We start from the raw sequence: 24561 nt of genomic DNA on the forward strand, positions 1-24561 counted from the left end.
AATCTACACACACACATACACACATATATATATATTATATATATATAATTATATATATATATATATATATATATATATATATATAAGTAGGCAAAAAAAGATATAAACATTCATCAGAAGGTCACTACTTTGAAACATTGAAAAAAAAAATCAAGAGCATTGTGGGTGTTGCAAATTTAACTTGGGAATTTCCAGTCTGTGACGTTGCAAACAGTATCTCTATAGCAATCGCGCATTGATACTATGAAACAATCTGCATTGTAACCGATTTCGGGTTGGGTTTTTCTTCACACGTAAATCTCACCTGAACCGACTGGATCATCGTCTTTTTATTTTATTATTTCTCTCTATTTTAATTCAAGGTAAGTATCTATTTTAAATGGATAGTTTAGCAATTATGTATACTGTGGAAAATGAAATGATTTTATTTGATAAGTCAATAAGAACTGAACATTAATTGATAATATTTCCGCCTTACTTCGGATAGGCCTAGGACGGAATTACCACTAATGTCTGCTGTTGAATAAAATTGGGATGGCCTACCAAAATATATGGACGCCAGTTTAATAACGATGTTATTATTAATAATAATAATAATAATAATATCAATCATATCAAAGTACATTGTAATAAAATTAATAAAATAGGGCTTAGACGAAATGTAAACAATCTCTTTATTTGTACAGTGTTTAAGGCGTACTTACCGTACTAAAAAGAATACGACATTATCTTCAGTAAGACTAAAAATAAATCGATATTCCATTTTTCCGTAAATTTTATGTGTAAAGTAAAGTGCTCTATAAGCCTTTGGTAGCCTACATTATGAAATAATGTACCTTTGGTTTGTAATAAATTGATAATAAAAGAGAGAAATATGTCTGAAATGCTGACTGAAAGTTCCAATAATCATCAACGTCACGATGTCATTAGTGAATTCGGCGCCATTTTGTAGTTGCATGAGCGCTGATAGTATTGCAACATTACCGGTACCTCTATTGAAACCGGAATCATATAATATTAAAATTTTCCATTTCTCAATAACATTTTCTATTTCATTTTTAGAATCTAATATATGCTTATTATAATAATGTAATATATAGTTTAGATTAATTTTAAATTAAAATCCAATAGGCCTAATAATGTAAATAGTGATTTTAAATTCGCTTTCGAAAATCCATCGTCTTATTTATTTACAGTAGGTCTCTTTGTTTTAGTTGGGAGTTCCAAAGGAGAAATCTGGGTAGAGTCTTTTACGACGTGCAACGCACTAACGGGTGGGGAAGGGGTGTTTGATATTTTTAATATCAAGACATTCGACCAGATAGACACTGGTATACATCGAATTAAAAAAATAGTTTTAGAGTACACGAAAATGCATATTAAAGTCAAGCTCCGGAGGAAAAAAATGTTTGATATGTTGTAGAACTGATTTTTCTAAGACAGAAAAAAGCTGTTTGACGAAAAACTGGGGAATGGTGAATGAGGTACAGATTTTTGAATATTTAAGAACTGGGGGAAAATGGAGTAACCGCCCAACTTGACACCTTTTTGAAATATTCAAAAAACTGTATCTCGTCAAACCACTTTTTTTCTGTCTTAGAAAAATCAGATCTCAACATATCAAACATTTGTTTCAATTCTCTTTTATATAGAGATTTGTTACGATACATAAGTCAACACAAAATAGTTCTGTGCCAAATAAAAGGTTTGCTTTTAAAAAGAACAAACAATAAATTTAGCTAATGACTTTACAGTGTTATTTTTTTCTTTCCATATCGTCAACCGACGAGTGCCACTGCAACGAAAGTGTACGTTAAAATATATAAGTTGTGTTGATTGTAGGACTGTATAATTAAACCATGATAGTAGATATACTTTTTCATTCAAAAATTTAAAAAATAGGAGATACAACAGGTTCGGAAAGGGTCAGTGGTTGGCTTTTGGATATAGAGGCTGTAAGCCTAGATAAGGACATCGCCTCCCTTTTCAACAAGTTTAACAAGAAAATGAGATGATCAGAATATGATTGAAAAGCGAAACAGACTCAGACTAATAGCATGACAGGAGGCCTAGCCTATAATGGAAGGTTAGGGCCCATACACAGTGAAAGTCCAAGAAAAGCATGGCAATTGCGAAATTCATATAGAATTTCCAGTTACTACAACTGGAGATTTCCAATCCCGAATTCTACAATTAGCAGACTTTTTCCATTTAATCACGCAATTTACCAATTACGAATTTCCATTGATTAACAAATATAATTGAATAATGTTAATTTTTAAGTTACTTTACCATATTTAAAAAAGCAGTTTCATGCCAACGTACTTTGGTTCAATATGAAATAAACAGCATTAGAAAACAGTTTACAAAACAAATCAAGCCGGCGCTTGTTACACAAAACCGCATGCAAAAATACCTGATCTGCTCATGCGCTAGGCTCGAATTACACTGTACTGTATAATCTCTATCACGAATTACGTAGTGGGAAATCAATATCATTTATGCACCGTACACTTTCAGAGAGGAGGGGTAGCCTAGATAAGTATAGACTGTGAGTGAGATCAATATAGATGTTGTTGATTAATTGGTACACTCGTAAAATGCTGTATTCAAAAATTCAACAAAATAAAGGAAATCCTATATTACATTTCAGATATGGCACTCGTAGTCAGGCCTCAGACAAGTCCACTTTTGACACAACAGAACCTTCTTATTAATTCAATTCAGCCTAACAATGTCGATGCGGATACAGTAGTTAATACGTTAACACAATATTCAGAAGAAGGGTCAAAACAATTGAAAGAGTATATAAATAAAGAAATACAGGATCGCTGGAAAGACGTTGATCCAGTCGATGTTCAGGATGATTTAAAACCAGCACTTGTCGAATATCGTCGCCAAAAGAATTGGAAGGATCCAAATCAGAGAAAAACCCCGTCGTTCACTGAAGCAATAGAGGCTTTGATAAACATCAATAACAGGAAAAATGTCCCTAAGGGATCGGGTTGCAAATTTATTGAAGTAGGTATTCACCTCCAAGAGTTGGTCAGGCAGTTAATGGCAATGGATCAGCTTCTGGGAAACTTTAAATGTTTCAAATCGACAAGAGAAAAGTACAGTAATCTTCTTCAAAAGATACGAAATTTGGGATTGGAACATTCAGTTAACAAAGACATGCATAACAGTTTCAGAAAGAAACCCTTGCTTGGTAGGGTATATGCCTTACTGTTCAGTGTTGTTCCAATAATGCTGGATATTATCGAACAAATTGTTGAAATCATTTGTTTTGAAATACCGAACGCAGAAATAACAGAAGAGGAAGTTAAAGATTGGGCCAACAAAGCAAAACAGCAAGCCAGTCAACAACACTTTGTGCACGTTAGATATGATCATTATATTCGGCATATTAATGGTAATGATAATTTATTTCATTAACATTTTAATTTTCCTTTACATATATATACTGTCTGTCATGAGCTAAAATTAGGGGAAAAAATCAGTTCTATTGAATTACTTAATTTGTATATTTAAGTAAGTTATTATATAATAATTACAATTAGAAATTTGAATAAAAGAAAAATTCCTACTATAGACCCTTAAAGTTGGAAGTTAACTTATTTCCTCCTTTTAAATGGCTCTTTCGGAAATTTTAATTGATTTTTGAGGTTTTCCCTATTTTCGGGGTAGACTGCTGTAAGACAGTACACCATTAATAAACAAAGGACTAATTGCACTACACTCTGCATTTACAGGATCAAAGACATTGTATTGTATATAGATTGTGAACCTTATTTTGTCTATGCTATCAAATGATTATACAGAATATTGTGTACATACTGTACATAAACATTCTCTATAAAGGTACAGTTTCTGAAAAGAATTACTGTATTTTATTTCAACCAAAATTGCATACACTATAGAACATTGCTTAATATATTTTACACCTACCGTTATGTACTTTCAGTGGATACTACTGATAACCAAATAGATGGAATAAATGAATTGACTAGACTACTGGACGCAGTGATAAAAGGTAATACCGATATGTCTAATTATTAGATTTTGAATTCATTTCAAGCGATTATTAACTTTGAAATAACTAATCTCGTTTCTTCTTAATTTAGAAAATCAAGATCTTCATTTAGCTTTGAAGAAACATGATGCAGGTAATTTTTATCCTATTTATCTACTTTCAACAATTACATGTCTTTTTGTCTGCTTTATTTAATGTTCCTTATCAATAGCTTATGTCGTTTTGTTATTCATTGTATAAATAATTCACCAGTTTGAATTTTGAGTTTGACCAGACTGATGTTTAATTATGTCACTTCAACCAGGATTGCATTAACTCTAAAAGAATGCTTAATATACTTTCATATCTACCGTTACGTACTTTAACATCTCCGTTATGTACTTTCAACACCTACCATTACGTACTTTCAGTGGATACTTCTGATGACCAAACAGAAGAAATCAACAGATTGAGGAGATTACTAGACGAAAGTACCAAAGGTAAATGCCAATTATGTCTAAATAGATTTTTTAATACAGTTTATGCCAAATTAACTTTTAAATAACAAATAATTTTTCTTCTCAATTTAGAAAACCAAGATCTTCAGTTAGCTTTGAAGAAACATAATGCAGGTAAAGTTTGCTTATTCATCTCCTTCAACAAGCATTCACATGGTTTTTCCTGCCTTATAATATTATAATGTTCCTCATCATTTACTTTACGTAAATTTGTTTTTCACACTACATAAACAATTCACATTTTTTATGTCCCTAAATTGTGATCTGAAAAATGAATTCAATTATAACACGATTAAGATTTACATGTTGACTCAAATTTATAGACTAATTGGTTTTCAAGAGTAAATTAATTACCTTGTTGTTTTATTTTACCATGACCATGACATAGTTTGTTGATTTAAAATTGTTAATTTAACCATTTTGAATAACCGCAAAACTTCCCATTTGACTAAAGTAACTTTAGACAACTCGGAAGAAAAAATATTTTTATTTCCTTTCTAATATATTTATTTCAATTTTCTACTTCATTTAGGAGAAGAGTGTAGTTTTGAGACCCCAAAACATGAGTCAGGCATACCATATAATGAGTTAGATGCGTTGTTACGTTTATGTCGCCAAAAAGCGGAGCAATGCAATATGGAAACCCAGTTAGAAACTAATTATTCAACAGAGAATTTTGCATACGGAGTGTTTGATAGCAGAGGGGGAAATTTGAGCGTTGGGAATGGCGATATTAATTTGTTTATTCCACAAGGTGCAATTTCATCATTAAAACAGGAAATCTATATTTATATAGACCCAAAGGCACGCTTTTTGAAAGAAAATCAAGGTGAAATCAAAGGTCTCAAAAGACAGGTGGAGACTCGGGTAGCACCAATCGTTACCTGTGGCCCGCCAGGAACCTCCTTTCTCAGCCATGTTGTCCTAACCTTTCCCCACAATGCAGTAGAAGAGGAAAAATGGCAATTCACTGCTGTGCGCTCAGAGGGAGACAGACAGACAGATGATTGGCAAAATATAGATGATGTTGAAGATGACGATAGCTTTTTTATTGTCGATGATGGGTTCTGTATGTTTATGGTGAAACATTTTACTCGTTTTACCATAACAAATTCAACAGTTTGAAAAGTTGTTGAAATTTTAATCTGAAATAAAGGGAAACTTATTCTATTAAGCGACCACAAGCGAGGCGGATAAATATTTATATCAAAAAGATAATTAATAACGGTATAGAGTAGCCCTAACCTAGTATTAAAGAACCAATGTGGATGGTTATTAATATAACGATACAATAAAACATAGGAAACAAAAACATTAACAAATAAAGTAGTTTATTAAACTGAAAAACTGATTTATTTAAAATTAACCATAGTTTGTTTAAAAAAAAAATACTGAACTGTTTCTTTTCTGGTTCAGTTCAGTTCAGTTCAGTAACATTCATTTAAATCGATATTCATGTGAAAGTAAACAATTAATAGCCATAAATTACGATTTAGGAAGCAGATTAGAAGTTAAAAACTTTGCTAGAAGCAGTGGTGTTAAGCTTAATAATGAATAAATAGAACCATATATCCCAATAAGAAACATTTGCACTGCATAAATTATATTGAGTAAATGAATACTTGATTACAAATTTTAATTGAATTTCACCAATTTAACAAACTGCTCACTGTTCTACTTTGAAAACTGGTGGCGCCAGTCAACGCACATCGACAGAAGAAGGTAGTAACCAACCAAACCAAGCCAATTCGTACTGACATACTGACTGGCTGTCAGCGAAACTGATGAATACATCTAAAAAACTAAGCATTTTTGGTTTTATCTAAAAGGAAATTCCAATCAAAATGAAACAAAGAAATTACGTTTTAGGTACATTATACTCATGATAATGTAAAATAAAATAAATCGAAATAACTGTCAGAAAGTGTTTACAATATTCAAAAATGTTCATATGGTAACACTTTTTTTTTAATGGCTACTAGGTTATTATGGCGGTTTTAAAATGATTAGCTCCATTTTAAAGTCAGACTCCGGAGGAAAAACAATTTTTGATATGTTGTAGAACTGATTTTCCTTAGACAGAAAAAAGTTGTTTGACGAAAAACTGGGGAATAGTGAACGAGATACAGATTTTGGAATATTAACAAACTGTGGGAAAAGGGCGTAAGCTCCCATTTTTACACATTTTCACGCAGCTTTTAAATATTCAAAAATCTGTATCTCGTTCACCGCTGCTCAGTTTTTAAAATCAGTTCTACAACATAATTTTTTTTCCTCCGGAGCCTGACTTTAAAGGAGGTAGCTTAAGATTTCACTTTGGTAATTAAGGACTTTTACCTGATAAAAAGCATTGATTCAATATGTTAGTGTCCATAACTATTCCTTGTTTTTATGCCACCCTCTCAGAATATAGCTTTTTTTCAGTGCGTTTATATACTGTGTGTTTAGTCAAAATAACTTAAATAATAATAAACATAATAATAATAGAGCATTTATATAGTGCCTAATGGATCTAGATCCCTCTAAGCGCATAATCAATTACAGATCCCTCTAAGCGCATAAGCAAATATTAAAAATTGTTTTGATGGCTGTTATAGCAACTATCAAAGGTTTTTAAGTGAGTAGCTTCATTTTAGAAGAGCTTTATTTTACTCGATGACTTTTATGATAAAAGGCCTTGGTTGTGACAAAGTGACAATAAATAGTCCTTGTCCTTGTAGTGCTTTGATACATTTTATATTGAAATGTGTACGGGATGTTGATGACGACAGTTATGTTGATAATGATTATCTAATGATGACCTGATGACGGTGAGGGCCATGGCGATCATGAATACTGCATTACTGTATTGCAATTATGGTGTAAGAGTTTTAATAACAATTAAAATACCCTCCATCCACAACGATCTACCTTGAACACTTGTTGTGATATCGAATACTGATACTATGTTTTTTAAAAACCATCAACATAAGCATTAAAACATCCACACAGTAGAGGAGATTCCAAATTTATGTAGGGGTTGGAGATAACTTGAATTGACCCGCTTAGTGCCCCAGTTGGTATCCAGGGGAAACGCCAGGTTTGGGGAGGGGGTGGGGCGGCCTCGCACATTCTAGTGTTTTTCGCTGGAAAACTATATTGCTAAACATTTTTAATACACTCATTTCTATGTTCATGTTCATAAATGTTATATCACTTCAAATGGGACACTATATTTTAATGGAAGCACCAGTTTTATTCTGTTGAAATTAAACTAACGACGACTAACAGGTACTACCGGTACTAGGCCTACTATGACTACTATGACAATTTCTACAGCATGCTGCTACTGTGGCTGATGTTGCTGTTACTGCTTACATGTTTCCATATTGACAATTATGTTCTATAAAGAAGGATTTTTTTTAAGCAAGTGGCTTATGTTGCAGATGGCTATGGAACGCCATTACTTCCTTCAGTAGTGCACTGAGTTTCGTCATGCTGCTCTCAATCGACATTATGTTCTCAATTGACATTACGTTATTCTAAATCGACATTATGTTATCCTCTAAAGGTTTTGTTGTCAACTATTATTATTGCAGACATACAATACAATACATATTTATACATCCCACATGGGGTAATTCACGGATTAAGAAGAATAAAATTGAATTTAAAAACGGTTTTTCTTTGGAAAAGCTGGGAGGTGAAATTAGTAGCATCAAAGAGCTACTAATATCTTATCTGTCATCTTCCACTTATAGTCGGCAAACATCCTGAAGATTACGCATATTATAAAGTATTATGCATGGATTTTAATTTTTTTCTGCTGCCAGGAAAATTATTTAAGAGAAAGATGATACGAGGGATAGTATCGATGATTCTTTGACTTCCCCCAGTTTTTAAATATTCAAAAATCTGTATCTCATTTACCGTTCCCCAGTTTTTCGTCAAACAACTTTTTTATGTCTTAGAAAAATCAGTGCTACAACATATCAACATTTTTTCCCCTCCAGAGTCTGACTTCAATCTCGAGAAGAAGCCCATCTCAAATTGAACCAATCTCTTAGTTTGCAAAAGTGCCTCAAAAAGAAGCCCATCTCGAAAAGAAACCCATTCAAAGGTCGCAAAAACAAAAATAAGCCCATGGATTCTATTCGAGGTTTTACGGTATAGCTGGATGCGCAACGACTACAAATGAAATTGTGTTGATGCTTACTGCAATAGGTATTAATTTTAATAAATAATGATTATGATTAATTGATATTGCATTTAGCGCTTATTCCAGATTAAAATGTACTTAGTTAAAGGTGGTTACTCTCCTATAGGCCTACATATTGACCACAATGAATAGAAATTCTCGAAAAAATGTTAACCGTTATAATTGTCAACATTTACCAGGAAATACGTGTTATTTATTTTATAGAATGAGGCGACATATTTGAAACATTTACGTCTATAACTAAATAAATGGTCAAAAGTAATGTTTGCAAGTTTTAACCAGCAATTAATAGGTCGAAATAACCAGAAAAAGAATCACCAATAGATCCTGGTTTGTTGGAATAGAAATTGGGATTCTACGGTGTTCAACTTTGAAAAAAAAAGGAATATTATAAGATCATCTGATATTTTTTTTGCTCTCCGTTCCCCGCACATCCTTCAAAACTATTGGCTATAAATTTTTTTCCTTTGCCACACCTACAATTTGGAATTCACTCCCCGTACACATTAAAAACTGTTTTTCTGTTGCTTCATTTGAAAAATTACTCAAAACTCACCTTCCATCATTAATGTGCAAAGCGTTTGATAATGCACCTCGGTCGTTTAATTGACACTTTATAAATTCTTATATTATTATTATTTTTATTACCATAAAAATAATATTTATAAATTTAAAAAAGAATTGTGTTTCGCCAATATTGCTCGAGCTACTAATCGCATCCTATTCATGAACGCTGTCCCGCTACTCTCTAAGTGGGAACATTTGCCACCCTGTACCAGTACGTCCCTCCTTAGACAACCTGTTGTCCATGTCTCCACTTGTCCAACCATATCGACGCCGAGTTTAGCGTGGACGACCAATCGGAGCACAACGACGCAGGAGCCCGAATTCATGCGATCATGACAACCCCGGCTTTCAAAGTCACTGGCGCACACCACAACGCCCAGCCCTGTTTTATTCATCGACCTTAAGATCATTTGAATTAGGCCTAGGCCCTACTTGTTGAGCGGCTGAGCGTCGTAAAGTAATTCGAAGGCAGGGGCGGATCCAGGATTTGAAAGAAGGAGTTAAAAATATTTTTTTTTTTTAAAAAGCAAAAAAGAAAGTGGGGTCCGGGGTTCTCCCCCGGGAAAATTTTGATTCGTAGATGGAGGGAAATGAGCTTTCCTGACTTCTAAGGTGTCTTTTAATGACCTTTAAGTTCTTCAAAATTCAGGGTTTTTCCCCTCTTGAAAAAGGTCAGGTAATTTTATCTCTTTTTTATAGAAAAAAAAATCCTCTTGCCCCCCCCCCCCCTTTTCATTTAAATTAAGAAGGGCAAACAAACAATTAAATTGTTTAGGTCTGATTTCTATTATTTATTTATTTATTTTTCATTTAACTGTTTTTAAAGTTTATTTCTGGTAGTCTTTGATAACAGTGTCTTTTCTGGATTTTTTTAATGAAATGTATTTTAATATTGCAAATACTATTTTATTATATTATTGTAGTCCAGATCCTGTGTATTGATGGCTAGCCGTAAATGAAATAGAAATGAAATTGAAATAGTCTGTTGTTTGGAGGTAGCAACTTTACTACCACCTAAAACACAAATAAAAAACAACCCTACAAAAATAAAACTTTCCTGGAACCACCACTGGTACGGATGTGTGCAGTCTGATATAAAGGGATTACGTAATGATCCCAATGTGTTTCAACAATGTTTGTCATAATCTTCCATCAAACGCGTAGAAAACGTTTGGAAACCTTTGGGAGAACCTTGGTGACGTCATTTCAAAACCTTTTTTAATCGTACATACCGCGCCGTACCGTACCGTCTCTTCTTCTTGTCATCGGACTTTTGATCGGACAGTCAAAACTAATCATGGGAAAGTCATTTGCTAATTATATGTGTAAAAAGTGGTTTCATCCTTCCTCCTATGACAATATTAAAAGGGTAAGTATGATAAAATATTAATCTCGTCATAAATGTTGAGAGTCAGCGTAGGCGTAGGCCTAGTAGTAGTGTAAGTTCTTCTAGGCCTAGCCAGCCGGTGTAGGCCTAGAGTCGTTTCGGCTAGGCTAGGCCCTGGCTAGTTAGTCAAGGCAAGGTAGCTGCAGCCTAGCTAGAAGGGTCTCAGATCATTTCGGCCGCCGCTCATTTCGGCCGCCAGATTTTTAACAATAGAAAGTATGGCGCGCCAATAGAGTTCCGTTGGTAGTGTGGTTGTTGCAGGATGCGGAAGCGTCATAGCCAAATAATAATCTGGCCTTTTTTTTTTATTTACCTTTCCATCTCTGTAGGCATTGGCCTACATATTTGTATGAAATGCATGCTATAGAAATATGCCTACGTGTTTTTCATTAGGTATATATATTTATTTTTGTGGTTAATAAAATATGATAACGCCTAACTAATGATACCGTAATTATTCACGTTTTATACTAGGCCTACTGTATTTTTCTGTAGCAAAAAGGCCAAGTTGTAGTTGATTATCTATAATGTAATGAGTTGTGTGTCACTATACTTAATGTAATTTTGTACTTTTTTTATCTTTGGAATGTTATACACGTATGTTCGTTGTTATAAACTATTGTAACAATTATATGAGTGCAGAAACTGATTTATCATGATAATGATTTTAATTTGTTCTTTACAGGTAGACGATGAGGGAAAATAAATTCTGTCTAAAACTAGTTTGATTAATGGTTAATTATATGTTTTGTATTGTTATAATTATATACGTTTTCGTGATATTAATTATGGCGGTATGCCATATGTATTGTAAATTGAAACACCTCACTACTAGACTCGCAAAAAATACAAAAAATTAAACTGGTATAGTCTTCTTTTATTGATACTAAAGTTGTAAAAATCACTGTAAATATTTAACTATTTACTGAAACTTAATACAAAAATAAGCAAATTTACATAAATATCATATACAGTAGGAATAAAATATCAAATATTATATAAGGAATTGTGTATGTATAATAATATTTCAATCGGCTGTTGTGTATTCGGTGGCCCTTTGGCATTCCATACATTTGGCGCGGCGGCCGAAATGATCGAACACCGCAAGAAGGGCATAGTTAGGAGGCTCCTAGGCCTAGACCCTGTTTTGGTTAGGATTGACAGGTAGGCCTACTTAGCCGTCCTTTAGCAATCGCGTCATGGCTAGACAGGGGCTGATCCAGAGATGTCCAAAAAAGGGGGGGGGGGCCGAAATTTGGGCCGATCGAGACAACAATGTCCTAGGGGGTCCGAAATTGTTGTGTTCTAGACGCCCGAAAATAACATTTGAGGCATTGTGGGCTATCATTTTTTTCTTTTTCTTTCTTTTCTTCTTTTTTTTTTCTTTTTTTTACCTCCCAAAAGGGGGGTCGGGCCGGGCCGGGCCCCCCTAAATCCGGCCCTGAGCTAGAAAAAAAAAATGTCCCAAATATTTTTTATTTATTTTTAATAGAAAGACATAACTGAATGAAGCATTTTAAAACAAAAATTATGTAAATCAGACCAATATTAGCGGAGATATTGCTATTTTATAAATATGTTTTTGCTGGAGTTAATTCCAATTGCTTTTATTATATAAGAAGTTTGTCCCTTACAGTATAGTTATGTAGCATTTTAAGCCATGTTATAATAATACTTGACAATTACTAACGATTATAATTTAGTATTTTAGTATATATAATTATATTTATATTAGATTTAATAATTTTTATCAACTTATAGATTCTACGTATAATAAATTATATTGAATCGCATACCTGTAACTCTAGGCCTAATTGCAGGCCTCAGACAACACGGTGGCCAGTGGGGAGAACATTGTTTACCCCGCGTGTAGCCGCTGCAAATTAATGAGGGTGCCCTCTATTCATACAAGCCGAGCCTAGTTGTGGTACTTGATAAGACAATAGAATTTTATGCAATCTATTTCAATTAATATGCACACAAATATTATTTAAAACTTACTTATCTTTATAGTTTAAAAACTGAATAAAACAAACATGTTAACCAAAAAACTAGGGAAGGTTTCTTTTTATTATTGAAAATCGACGAAACATTGGTTGTACTAAAAAAACTTCTACTAAATCGATTCGCGCGCTTAAAAAGCCAATAACTTGGTCCAGAAATCATTTCTGGAGTGTTACCTGGAAGTAATTCAGTCAAATTGTTGTATACTTCCACGGAATACCCAATTGTATTGCCGATATAGTGTCTTCTATCGGTTTTGTATCTAGATAATATGACACTCTCTCTCATACTAACTACTGTAGATAGAACTTACTATCCTACTACTAGCTAGTAGTAGTAGTAGCCTAGCTAGGCTAGTAAAAACTAGCTAGAGGAGTAGTCGGCCTAGACCTACTAGGGTATCCGATCATTTCGGTCGCGCCTTCTTTTCGATTGCGCTATTTTTGTTATGCATTTCTGTCGCTGTGTGGCGCGCCGAAGGTGCGACCGCAAATCTGAAACAAGTCAAGGGAGCTAAGAAGTATAGTGTTTTTATAAACACAAACTTACATAAAAAATCAAACATTAGTTGACTAACAATTATTTGTATATCTGTACTATAATATTATAGTTTATTATTATTAATTGTTAAATGTAGTTTAAATGAAATTTACAAATACATATATTTTAATATTCTGATATAAAAGTATATTTGATAATCAAATTAAATCATAATCGTAACAACACTCCTAGGCCTTTATTATGAAATTAGAAATATGTACTTGAATTTTCACTTCTGGATCTGTAAAAAGAAAAAGAACATGCTAAAATTATATTTAAATTAATTGTAATTAACAATTAGTAAACAACTTAAACAACAACCATACTAAAAGAAATACAGAAATTATTAGGCCTATGATAGTCAATCATCGTCAAAAAAGACAAAATAAATAAAATTAGTACCAAGTCTGAAACACATGCACAAAAAATCTTAAAATACAGAACCCTTTAAAAATTACTTTCCAAACATAAAGCACTAGTGTGTACATCGGCGTTCCATACTGCGGCTGTTTATCGCGACCGAAATGCATAACAATACAGCGCAACCAAAATGAAAGTGCGACCAAAATGATATGTATTCCCTACTAGGCCTACTATAAGTAGGCCTACTAGGGCCTAGGCCTAGTAATAGGCCTTAAGTTACGTAGTATGTAGTAATTTACTTTTTTGACATTTACTTTGATAATAACAAATATCAATATCCTAGCTTCTAGCCAGGTGATCTTTTGTTAGTTCCTTAGTTACTGTACCAACCTGAGAGATTTGAAATGTGTGACTACACCAGTTGGGGGCGGGGGGCTCATGGGCCGCTGGGGCCCCTGCCGGGTCTGGGGCGAAGCCCGTGTGCGGTCCGAGCTTTAGTCACATTATCAACAGTTGGTTGTGACAATGAACGCCCAAGTCAGCATGTGCCTCCTAGATTTTGCTATTAAGTGTGTGGTTGGCTGGGTTGTGTTGTTAGAGAAAGGGAAATTTTGTCGGTGTATTGATTCTAGAACGAAAGCTCTCTAATGGGTCAAGTTACTGCATGACCGTTTTTATATTGTTAATAAAACAAATTTCTTTTAATTTAAATACATTTTCCACTGAATTCGTTATCACACATAGACCTTTGCTAAATGCGTGACAAATTTATGATCATGCATGTGTTTCTGCAAAATGTGTGTTTCATCCAAATTCACTTTAAAATTCGGGATTGTCCCGCATGATGCGAGACGGTTGGTAACTATGTTATTCTATTCTCCACCCACCAATCTAAGAAACAGTGAAGTGAGGAGAGTGCCACACTGTAAAGTATGGCCTGCGCAGGAAATATATTCTCTGTGCAAAAATTTGGCCTAGGCTTTGAAAGAAATCATTTCAGAAAATAAGGGTCAATTTCTGTGTAGATTTTGCCAAAAATTAGGCTTTGACTTAATCTTAATATATAACCAGTGTATTATTTATGTAGTAATTATGATAAAGCCAAAAAAAAAAGCAAATTCTTATGTCGGCCCCGTTTTACATTGCTTATACCCCAACCCACTTAAGTAACGTGACGCCCATCGCCGAATCCCCCTATGGCAACATATTGCATTGTGCTGTATTTTTTTCTTGCTCTGTTAAAATATTTTATCTTATGTTAATTTTTAAGTTAAATGATATAATTCAATTTTCATTATATCATTTTTTAATGCCAACTTCATTAAAGTGATAATAATCAATCAAACTGCTAAGTTGTGTTAAATATGAATATTTCATGCTGTAAATGCTTTTTGTAATAATATTTTTACTGTATTAAAAATCATGATTTTTTAATTTTTTAAGGTGATTTAGGGAATTGAACTGTGTAACAAAATTGTTTTAATTGAATTTCATTTGTATTCATATTTTGAATTTTGTATGCTAATTGAACTTAATTTCTGTACTTTTTTTGGGGTAGTAGTATTTTAATTTTAAACTTTTTTAAAAATATGTTGGCCTAATACTGTACCTGTAAGTTGTTATTATATGCGTAGCTTTTTATTTTGTAATTAATCATCCCAATTCATTTTATTATGCAATGATGATTGAAAAACATATATACCAGATATTATTATACTGTGTATGTATGTTTCTCTACAGTACATACACTTAGGCTAAATTCTACTGATTAACAAATTTTTCAATACTGCATGCTTTTAATGTAATTCAAAGCTAATTTATAAGGTCTGATATATAATAATAATTACATTCATATTGTACCATACCTGGGAGATTAAGATTAGGCCTACCGTACAAATTAATTATGAATAGTAGTACAATTTTACTTACAAAGATAGGATATTATAACATATTTTTATATTCAATGAATCGTTATATTTTTGCCAGAATGTATTCCCCCAATCCCCACCCTATCTCACACCCATTGCCGGAGAATCCATTTTCTCAAAACGGTTTAAACTGACAGTATGTTTTATAATTTGTATGGATGCACATTGAAAATCCCAATTTTTAACACTATGTCCAATTTATTAAAGCAAATCTTTGATTTTTAAAAATGAAAGTATTTCTAAAATCCAGCTGAGCTACTGTACTCATTCAAATCATACCCTGAGCTTTTGCTCCAGGGAACAGTTAATCGTATGTCAATTATAGCGGTGGGGGAACTTATTACTGATGAACTGTGCTACTCAACCATTAGAGAACCAATTAAGTTGCCTAACCGTCATTATCAATTTGCATACTACAGGTATGGATGGCCGAACAAAAACATTTGAAAGAAACAGAAGCACAAGACCAGCTTCGTGCAGAGTATGAAAAAGAACAAGACACTCTAAACAATAGGTTTGTATAAGTTATGGTAAATTTAATCTTTAATATTTAAGTTTTAAAAAATGACAATTAGTCCAGCCTGCAGAATATAGCAAGTCCATATCAAAATTATATTCACTAAAAGGATTTTCAACACCTATACACTTAATATCTTGAGCTGGGTACTCACTGCGGCCCGATAGTCGTCGACTGATGCAATTCTATGGAGAGTGAAACCCCACAACACGTGTACAACAGGTTGTTTTTAATGACGATCCTTTTAGACTGCCACCGACTATTAGCAGACGGCGTTGTGTTGTCTAGCACTCCCAGGCAGCGTGGTTGGATCCTTTGGCCGACGGTAGCACGTCGCAGTGGGCGCCAGGCTTTAAAGTTAGCTTTTTAGCTGTTGATTTTATCTATTTTCAAAATGGAAATTTATATTTTAAACTTCCCGCATTGTACTCAGCTGCTTTGTATGAGCCACATTTTTTATCTTGGTTTTTAGTATTAAAAATTTTGACTGTGTTTGTAATATGTTTCATTTTCAATTTGATTATTGTATGTAAGTATATTTTTCTCAATAGTAATGATGATCATAATTAACCAGACCTTTTAGCAGCTGACTCTTTGAAGGGGAGTAGTTGGCTGTGTTTCAGTGTCTCAACCTTAAGGGTCCCCAGAGGTCCAGCACAAAATTCTCAACTCAACTATTACCAATTCTGATTATAAATATTTAGGAGAAACTTATGTCTCCATTTACATTAAAACCCAAGACCTGCATAACATTTGGATACTCCACCAACTGAGCTATTATTGTTTTTTTTCCCATTTGCACACATTTTTTTTTTAATCAAATTATAATGTAATGAATTTTTAGTTAATCATTAGTAAATTTGTTATTTAGAAACACCTCCACTGGTGAACCAATTTTGTTAATTTATTATACTTAATCTTTATTTGCAAAGGACTAATAATTACCAGATATTTTTATTATTTTTTATAGGTTAATGATGGGAGATGAAAAGGTCAAACATGGCTTGACCTTTATGTACGAAGCACCAAAGGGTATGCAACGCGACAACAATGAGAAGGGAGATGAAGTGAAATTCGAGTGGCAGAGGACCGCACCCCGTGAGTCATATGCCAAAGATATGGAAATCCGTGATCAGCCTTTTGGCATCTCTGTTCGCAACGTTAAATGCATCAAGTGCCACAATTGGGGCCATATCAACACAGATAAAGAGGTACGGGTATATCTAAGATAAATCAGTATTATTACATATCATTCATTATTTTACAGTATTTTTATTTACTCATAACCCAAATATAGGGACTGGGGTTTTGATGGTCTTTAGCAGCTTTGGTCTCTAATTTGAATTAATATGAAAGACATTTGTTTATTTGGGACCACAGAAAATTGGTCTTTAGTTGGAGGTGGTCCATAATTGAAGTGGTCTTTAATAGAGTGAGACCTGTATTTACAACTCTCCAATATGTTTTTTTTTTTTAAATTTATATCCTGATTCCCATTCCCTTTGCTAATAATTTTCATTAGTATTTCCCTATCAAATCTTTTGTTTGTAAATTATATGATAAAAATAATGTGTATATTTGTTGAATTAATATATTTAAAGTTTGCTCATTGAAAGTATTTCTATTACTTCTCATTAGTGTCCATTGTATAACAAAGCATCTGTTGACGAGCAATCTGGGCCAAGTATGAAGCAACAGGAACTCATGGATGGGATGAGAGAGGGCGGCCTTGCATTGAAGACCAGTGTTCTTGGACGTCAAAACAATACAAATGCATTAAACCAGGTATTTAGAAAATTTTGCGATACATTGAGCTCTGATTCTTATTTTTTACAAATACTACTAATTACAGTAATTAGTACTAATTGTTTTTCATGTTATAGTTTGTGTTGGTTGTATTCAATTTATTGTCACTACAATGCATTTTGGAAGTTGATTTGTGTTTAAACTTGGCAGAATTCAATATTTGCACTCTGATAAATGTTCATAGGAAATTTGTGGTACTGTATGAATGCTTTTACTGCGAAGTATAACTCTAGTTGGAATTATGCATGTGTTGACCTACAGGTATATGTCAGAAACCCATCTGTATATTGGAAATCATGAGTATCATAAGATCTATTGTGTTTTGTATTTCTCAGCAACTGGTTGGTAGTGATGATGATGAAGACGATGATGAAGTTGCTTTCCTGAGATCCTTATCTAGTGAGCAAAAAAAGAAGCTGCTGAAGTAAGTTAAGATCTACCTAAATATTCATGTGCCTTGTTTTATTCATTAATGATTTTAAGACTTATTGTAAACAGTGTGTGGATCCATGAATTCTAAATCAAGGGGGCCTAGGGAGGTCTACTCCCCGGGTATGGTACGTTTTTAAGCTGGTGGCCAGTTCAAATCTGCTAAGACCAGCAGTGGGACGTTTAATATCCTAAAAGGGCCCACATTTACCTCAGCCTCACCATGGTTAGGGCTGAGGTAATGAAATTTTTAAAATAGATACCTCTAGATGCCAGAAATGGCACTATCAGACTGTAAAAATATTTTTTCAACAGAAATCTGCTCCCGGATCCGCAGCGTCTGATGCACGCTGCCAGTTGTTAGGAATCGCATCAATCAGTGCCCCTCACTTAATCCTTTACCGCCCATCAGTCTTCCCCTCCCTATGTCAATACTCTACGCCACTAGATGCAGTGAGCTACACTCAGAAAAAGCCAGACTCTTGTTATTGCCAGAATAGGTGGCTGTGTTTCTATAGCAGAAAAAGTTTTCTGTAAGTGCGGAAAATCAGCGTGAAAATGATTCATATTTTAGCAGTGGACCGAGGGTTAAATACTGGAGGTCTACACCACCTCAGCCCCACCATGTTTGATTTTGGTAAACCAGAAATGAAAAATAGAAAAGTCAGTGTATTATGAGTAAACATTTAATTGGATATTTAAGCATTATCATCAATATCCATCGTATTTATAATTTTTCCTTTTCCAGAAAACTCGACAAACTGGAGAAAAAACAAGCTAGAGGCGGAGTTGACAAAAAGAAGCAAAAGAAGTCTTCAAAAAAGAAATCTAAGAAACGCAAGTATTCAAGTTCAGATAGTGACAGCGATTCTTCTTCAGAGGAAGAAAGACAGAAGAGATCCTCAAAGAAAAAGTTGAAGAAAAAGAGAGATGTAATTTCTAGTGAAGATGAAGACTGTGAAAGAAGGAGAAAACACTCAAAACGAGGATCAAAAAAACATATTAAAAGAGAGCCTGATAGTAGTGATTCTGATCATGATGTAAATAGAAAGAAAAGAAGAAAATCAGCAAAATCAAAACGGCATGTTGATACGGAATCCAGCGATTCAAGTGACTCGAGTAGTAACGTTGATACTAGAAAGGGACGAAGATCGAGAAAACAACGTCGAGAATCAAGTGATTCAAGTGATAGTAGTTCAGAAAGTGAAATAGAGGAACGCATAACAAAAAGTTCAGGAAGGAGAAGCAGTGATGGAAAACGTGAAGAAAGAAATTTACATGGCTCATCTGAAAAGAGATACTATCAAGACCAGGTCTCCGTAAAACGAGAAAGGGATAATAGGTCTGATCATATAAGAGACAATCGACATCACAATGGACTACATGATAATTACGAGAAACGACAGGATAAACACTTAGATAGACATAATGACTTCAATGACAGAAGGCGGGACAGGGAGAGATATGCAAGGGACAGCAGCAGATCTGGAGAACCTAATGGATGGGAAGGTAGACGGGATGAAAGAATGGAACATAGAAGAAGAGATTACCATGACAAGGAAAGAGATCGCAGTCGAAGAAATGATAGTAGAGAGAGAGAAAGGAGAAGAGATTATCGATAATCGTTAATAGATAGCTTAGTTGAATATACATACCAACTGTGATAAGCTAATTCACTTGAAATTAAAATTTGAAGATGCAATGTCCCATGAAAAATACCAAAATATCATAAAAATAATTTGTGAATTTAACTTGCTCATTTTGAAGTAACACGAATATTATAAGAAAGAATAATACATACTCCAAGTATTGAAATACACGCCATCGTGTTGGGATTTCAATACTTCAACACGATGGCATGTATTTCAATACTTGGAGTATGTATTATACTTTCTTATCTGAGATTAATCAGTGGACCTTTCGGTTTTTACGAATATTATCAACTTGAAAATAGTAGTCAATTAAAATAATGTTTACCCCAAATATGGCAACAAAAATATGGTCTAGTCACTGAAAGTGTTTTATTATTTTTATTATTTTCAGTATAAAAATCAGAGTGCAGTGTGCACATTCTTAAAATTCAATAATTTCTATGCTCAAGTAAATACATTTATGTATGTTAAATACAAAATGGGCAAATTAATTTCAAATTATTTTTTTTAATGATTTTTTGTCATTTTCAGGGGAAAATACATCTTTAAGCAAATTTCACAAGAAACATTTTTTATACTAATCTGTATCATTGTAAGTTTTTTATCATTTCATCACTTGAATGAGCTTTGAATTGAATTTTGTAGGTTCTCCATATATAATAGCTTATGACAGATGGTATATCTTCAATGTATGAGTGAATAATGTATAGTTATATTTGCATCTATGTCTGATGTACAGTACCGTAAAATAGTAGCCAATAGATTATCAGTATTTAAGCCAAAACTTTTTGTCTTATACCACTTTTACGCTGCCAGCTCAATTACAGATTTAAAGGTAAAGGTTAGGAGAATAACCTATAACTCGTAGCGTCATTGTGCTGAATTGCGTATGGCCTTGCTACTGTAATGTGGTGCAATAGTAGCTACTGTTCACATCATTCGACGACAAGGGCTGAAATGAACCATAGCATCCGGGTAACCCCCTACTCTTCTGAAAGATGCAATGGGTTCTTTAAAGTACCCATGAGCCAGATGTGTACACTGGACTTTTTTAAGTCCTTGTCTAAGAAGACTTGGTTCTACCAATTTAACTAGCTCCACCCCTACCTTACAGTACCACTTGCCCACTCGAGTCTACCCTGTAGTGGTCTATACACTAGGGCATACATGAGTGCAAATAGAGAAAAACCCATGACTTTGGTGTACAATCAATGAGCTGCTTAAAGTTGGCTCTAATGATGAATGAAGAAACCGTAAACACGGACGTTAACAGCACCATCTTTAAACTCAAGTATTGCTAACGACCAAAATTACTTCTAAACAGTGTTAGTTGGGTAATCTTACGGATATAAAAGAAAGCCAGGTTTTGCTATCATGTAAGTGGGCACAACTCAAGATCATTTCCCATTTTTGGGTTAAATTGCAATTACTACCTCATGATAGTGATCTTTTTTAATGCCGTTTCTTCTGGCAGTGCAAGAGTGGTACATGTGTATAATACAATTAATGTATATATTGGTTGTAAAAAAAGTACAGTAATATTGTTATTGATTGATCATTATTTTATTTATAATTTGGTTACTGTTTTTTTTTTGTCTCGTATTATACAGCAAGCTATACAATTTTGGAACAGTTTGGCTTTAGTAACAAAAAATGTTTGATAGATACACAGATATGTAATTAATAAGATGATTGAATACCGATAAACTGTTAGGCCTTTAATATTTTTGTGAGGAATTTCAAATACCGGTACAGTATTCTCTTTTATTAGGTTCACTTCTCATTGCATTGATTGAATTTATTGCATTATTATTTTCATTTTATTTTTATTTATGGATTTTTTTTTGTTTATTACTTAATATCTTGTATTGATATAATTCTATTACAGTACTTAGTTGATTTGGATATTTTGGTTTTTTTTAATGCACTGTTATAAAAGTGTATGTTCAAATAGATTATTATAATTATAAACTATTGAGTCAGCTAATTATGTAGCATATTATTAAAACAGTCATTTTTAAAATGTTTAAATTTTAACAATATTTTAAGGTGACCTTTCCAGCAGAGCAGATATGTATGAGCCCACTTTAATTAAAATTACTAAATCAGAGTCTTTGGCCATTTACTACAATCAGTGGCCAAAGTGCACATTAAAGAGGTTAGTGCACAGTACTGTACTGCCCTCCCCACCCCACCCCCCACCTTGCCTTTCTAAGCCCGATTTTCGTAGTTACTGTTACTTAACTATGATCAATGAGACTAGGAGATATTTTTAATAAACAACTGAAATAACAGCAGCTTTAAAACATGTTTTTTTTTTTTTTTTAGCAGCTATTATATTGATCAAGTGATGATTCCATCAAGTCGAATATCATGGAATAACTCCAAAACGTGCATTTTACAGATTCCCTCAGTGGAATGTCCTTAGGCCTAAATTGTATTGATAAAAAAAAAAAATAACAGAAAAAAATACTATTCTGTGTATAAGCTCAGAATCCACATTATACTAATTTAAGATGCTTTACTTCCATTGATTTTTTTGGAGGTTGCCTATAATCTCAGAATTCATGACTAAGAACCCTCCCTTGCTAAAATTACTTTACAACATCTACTGTATTTTAATGTTCACCGTAATTTGGCAAGTCGCTGTTCAAGTCAATTTCATCATGTATACGCAACTTGTCTCATATTTAATTTAAGGAACCACTTAACATTATTCATTTAACAACCTTTGGCTTTTAAATTTTTTTATCAAAAATTAAATAGGAAACTTTTTTTAAAAATTTAATTTTGTGTATATAAAAATACTGTAAAACAAATGAATAATAAAAACATAAAAAATTACAAATAAATTAAAAACAAGTAAAAAAAAAGAATACCTACACTAATGCAAAATCAATTGTAATTTTGTGTATATAAAAATAAAACAAATGAATAATAAAACATAAAAAGATTACAAATAAATTAAAAACAAGTAAAAAAAAGAACATCTACACTAATGCAAAATCAATTGTAATTTTGTTTATATAAAAATAAAACAAATGAATAATAAAAACATAAAAAGATTACAAATAAATTAAAAACAAGTAAAAAAAAACACCTACACTAATGCAAAATCAATTGTAATTTTTTTTATATAGAAATAAAACAAATGAATAATAAAAACATAAAAAGATTACAAATAAATTAAAAACAAGTAAAAAAAAAGAACACCTACACTAATGCAAAATCAAATTTAAAATCTTGTGCTAAATGCGCCCAGCCTCATATCATGCAGTACTAGAGGAATTGCCAAGTACTGTAGTAATTGCTTTCACTGGACTCGCCTTTTCCTCCCAAGTCCCTAGAAGCTCTGACGTTTTACCTTTACACAATTCGTATTTGTTTGAATTTAAACAATTTTAGTTGCCAATTAATAGTTATATCATGCGCTTATTAATTAGATATCTTCTCAGTTTTCCAGTTTGTTTTGTTAATTTGTTTTCCACTTCCAAAGCTATTTGAATTGAAATTAATATACCATTCCTGTCGTTGCTCTTCTTCCGATGCCATATTCATTTGCAGTTTGAGGTTTTTGCTTTAGTGTGATTTTGAAATAACAAAATATAATAAAGTATAAAGTATATGCCTTTCAATAAGGTTGTAAGAATCAATGCACACGCCCTCCAACCATCCTTGAATAACCATGCACTGTGACATAAATCAGAATACAAAACTCAACAGTCTACAGTACTTTATCACAGTACATTGCCATAAAAAGATTACAAATAAATTAAAAACAAGTAAAAAAAAAGAACACCTACACTAACGCAAAATCAAATTTAAAATCTTGTGCTAAATGCACCCAGCCTCATATCATACAGTACTAGAGGAATTGCCAAGTACTGTAGTAATTGCTTTCACTGGACTCGCCTTTTCCTCCCAAGTTCCTAGAAGCTCCGACGTTTTACCTTTACACAAGTCGTATTTGTTTGAATTTAAACAATTTTAGTTGCCAATTAATAGTTATATCATGCGCTTATTAATTAGATATCTTCTCAATTTTCCAGTACTGTATTGTTTTGTTAATTTTTTTTCCACTTCCAAAGCTATTTGAATTGAAATTAATATACTATTCCTGTCATTGCTCTTCTTCCGATGCTGTATTCATTTGCAGTTTGAGGTTTTTGCTTTAGTGTGATTTTGAAATAACAAAATATAATAAAGTATAAAGTATATGCCTTTCAATAAGGTTGTAAGAATCAATGCACACGCCCTCCAACCATCCTTGAATAACCATGCACTGTGACATAAATCAGAATACAAAACTCAACAGTCTACAGTACTTTATCACAGTTCATTGCGCCGCCAATATAATTACAGTCCCTTTTTAATTAATATTTAGACCTATATTTTTTGTCTTTGGTTGAGAGACGAGAGTTGAAATTTTGCCAGTCCCCAGGCACTGCAATCACTTAATATTTTTGAAAATTATTTTCACCTTGACCTTAGCCATGGCGAACGGTGTAAAGGTCTGGGATCCCCGCCTGCCAGGCCACAGCACCTTAGCAAGGAAGCAGATACAAACGATTAACAACTTGAACCCCAAACTTACGACTGAGAGGCTTCAGCAACTATTTCAATGGAGACACTTCACAATC

At 33.2% G+C, this 24561-nt stretch overlaps 2 protein-coding genes across 2 annotated transcripts; both read left to right on the plus strand.

The window, feature by feature from the left end:
- The first annotated feature begins 273 nt into the window (after window positions 1–273).
- On the plus strand, window positions 274–7422 carry LOC117112168. The gene is made up of 7 exons (XM_033255236.1): window positions 274–362; window positions 2654–3412; window positions 3965–4033; window positions 4125–4166; window positions 4444–4512; window positions 4603–4644; window positions 5063–7422. Exons 2-7 carry the CDS (start codon window positions 2656–2658, stop codon window positions 5653–5655), a joined length of 1572 nt encoding a protein of 523 aa, XP_033111127.1. The 5' UTR covers window positions 274–362; window positions 2654–2655; the 3' UTR covers window positions 5656–7422.
- A 3105-nt stretch (window positions 7423–10527) lies between these two features.
- Window positions 10528–20068, plus strand: LOC117112155 (corepressor interacting with RBPJ 1-like). The gene is made up of 6 exons (XM_033255219.1): window positions 10528–10664; window positions 15937–16031; window positions 17005–17245; window positions 17673–17819; window positions 18176–18264; window positions 19018–20068. The coding sequence occupies exons 1-6, from the start codon at window positions 10593–10595 to the stop codon at window positions 19889–19891; spliced, it is 1518 nt and encodes a 505-aa protein (XP_033111110.1). The 5' UTR covers window positions 10528–10592; the 3' UTR covers window positions 19892–20068.
- Window positions 20069–24561: the final 4493 nt, after the last annotated feature.

This window comes from Anneissia japonica, unplaced genomic scaffold (genome assembly GCF_011630105.1).
Source record: "Anneissia japonica isolate Jap-2015-1 unplaced genomic scaffold, ASM1163010v1 scaffold2707_len876726_cov182, whole genome shotgun sequence".
Lineage (NCBI taxonomy): Eukaryota > Metazoa > Echinodermata > Crinoidea > Comatulida > Comatulidae > Anneissia > Anneissia japonica.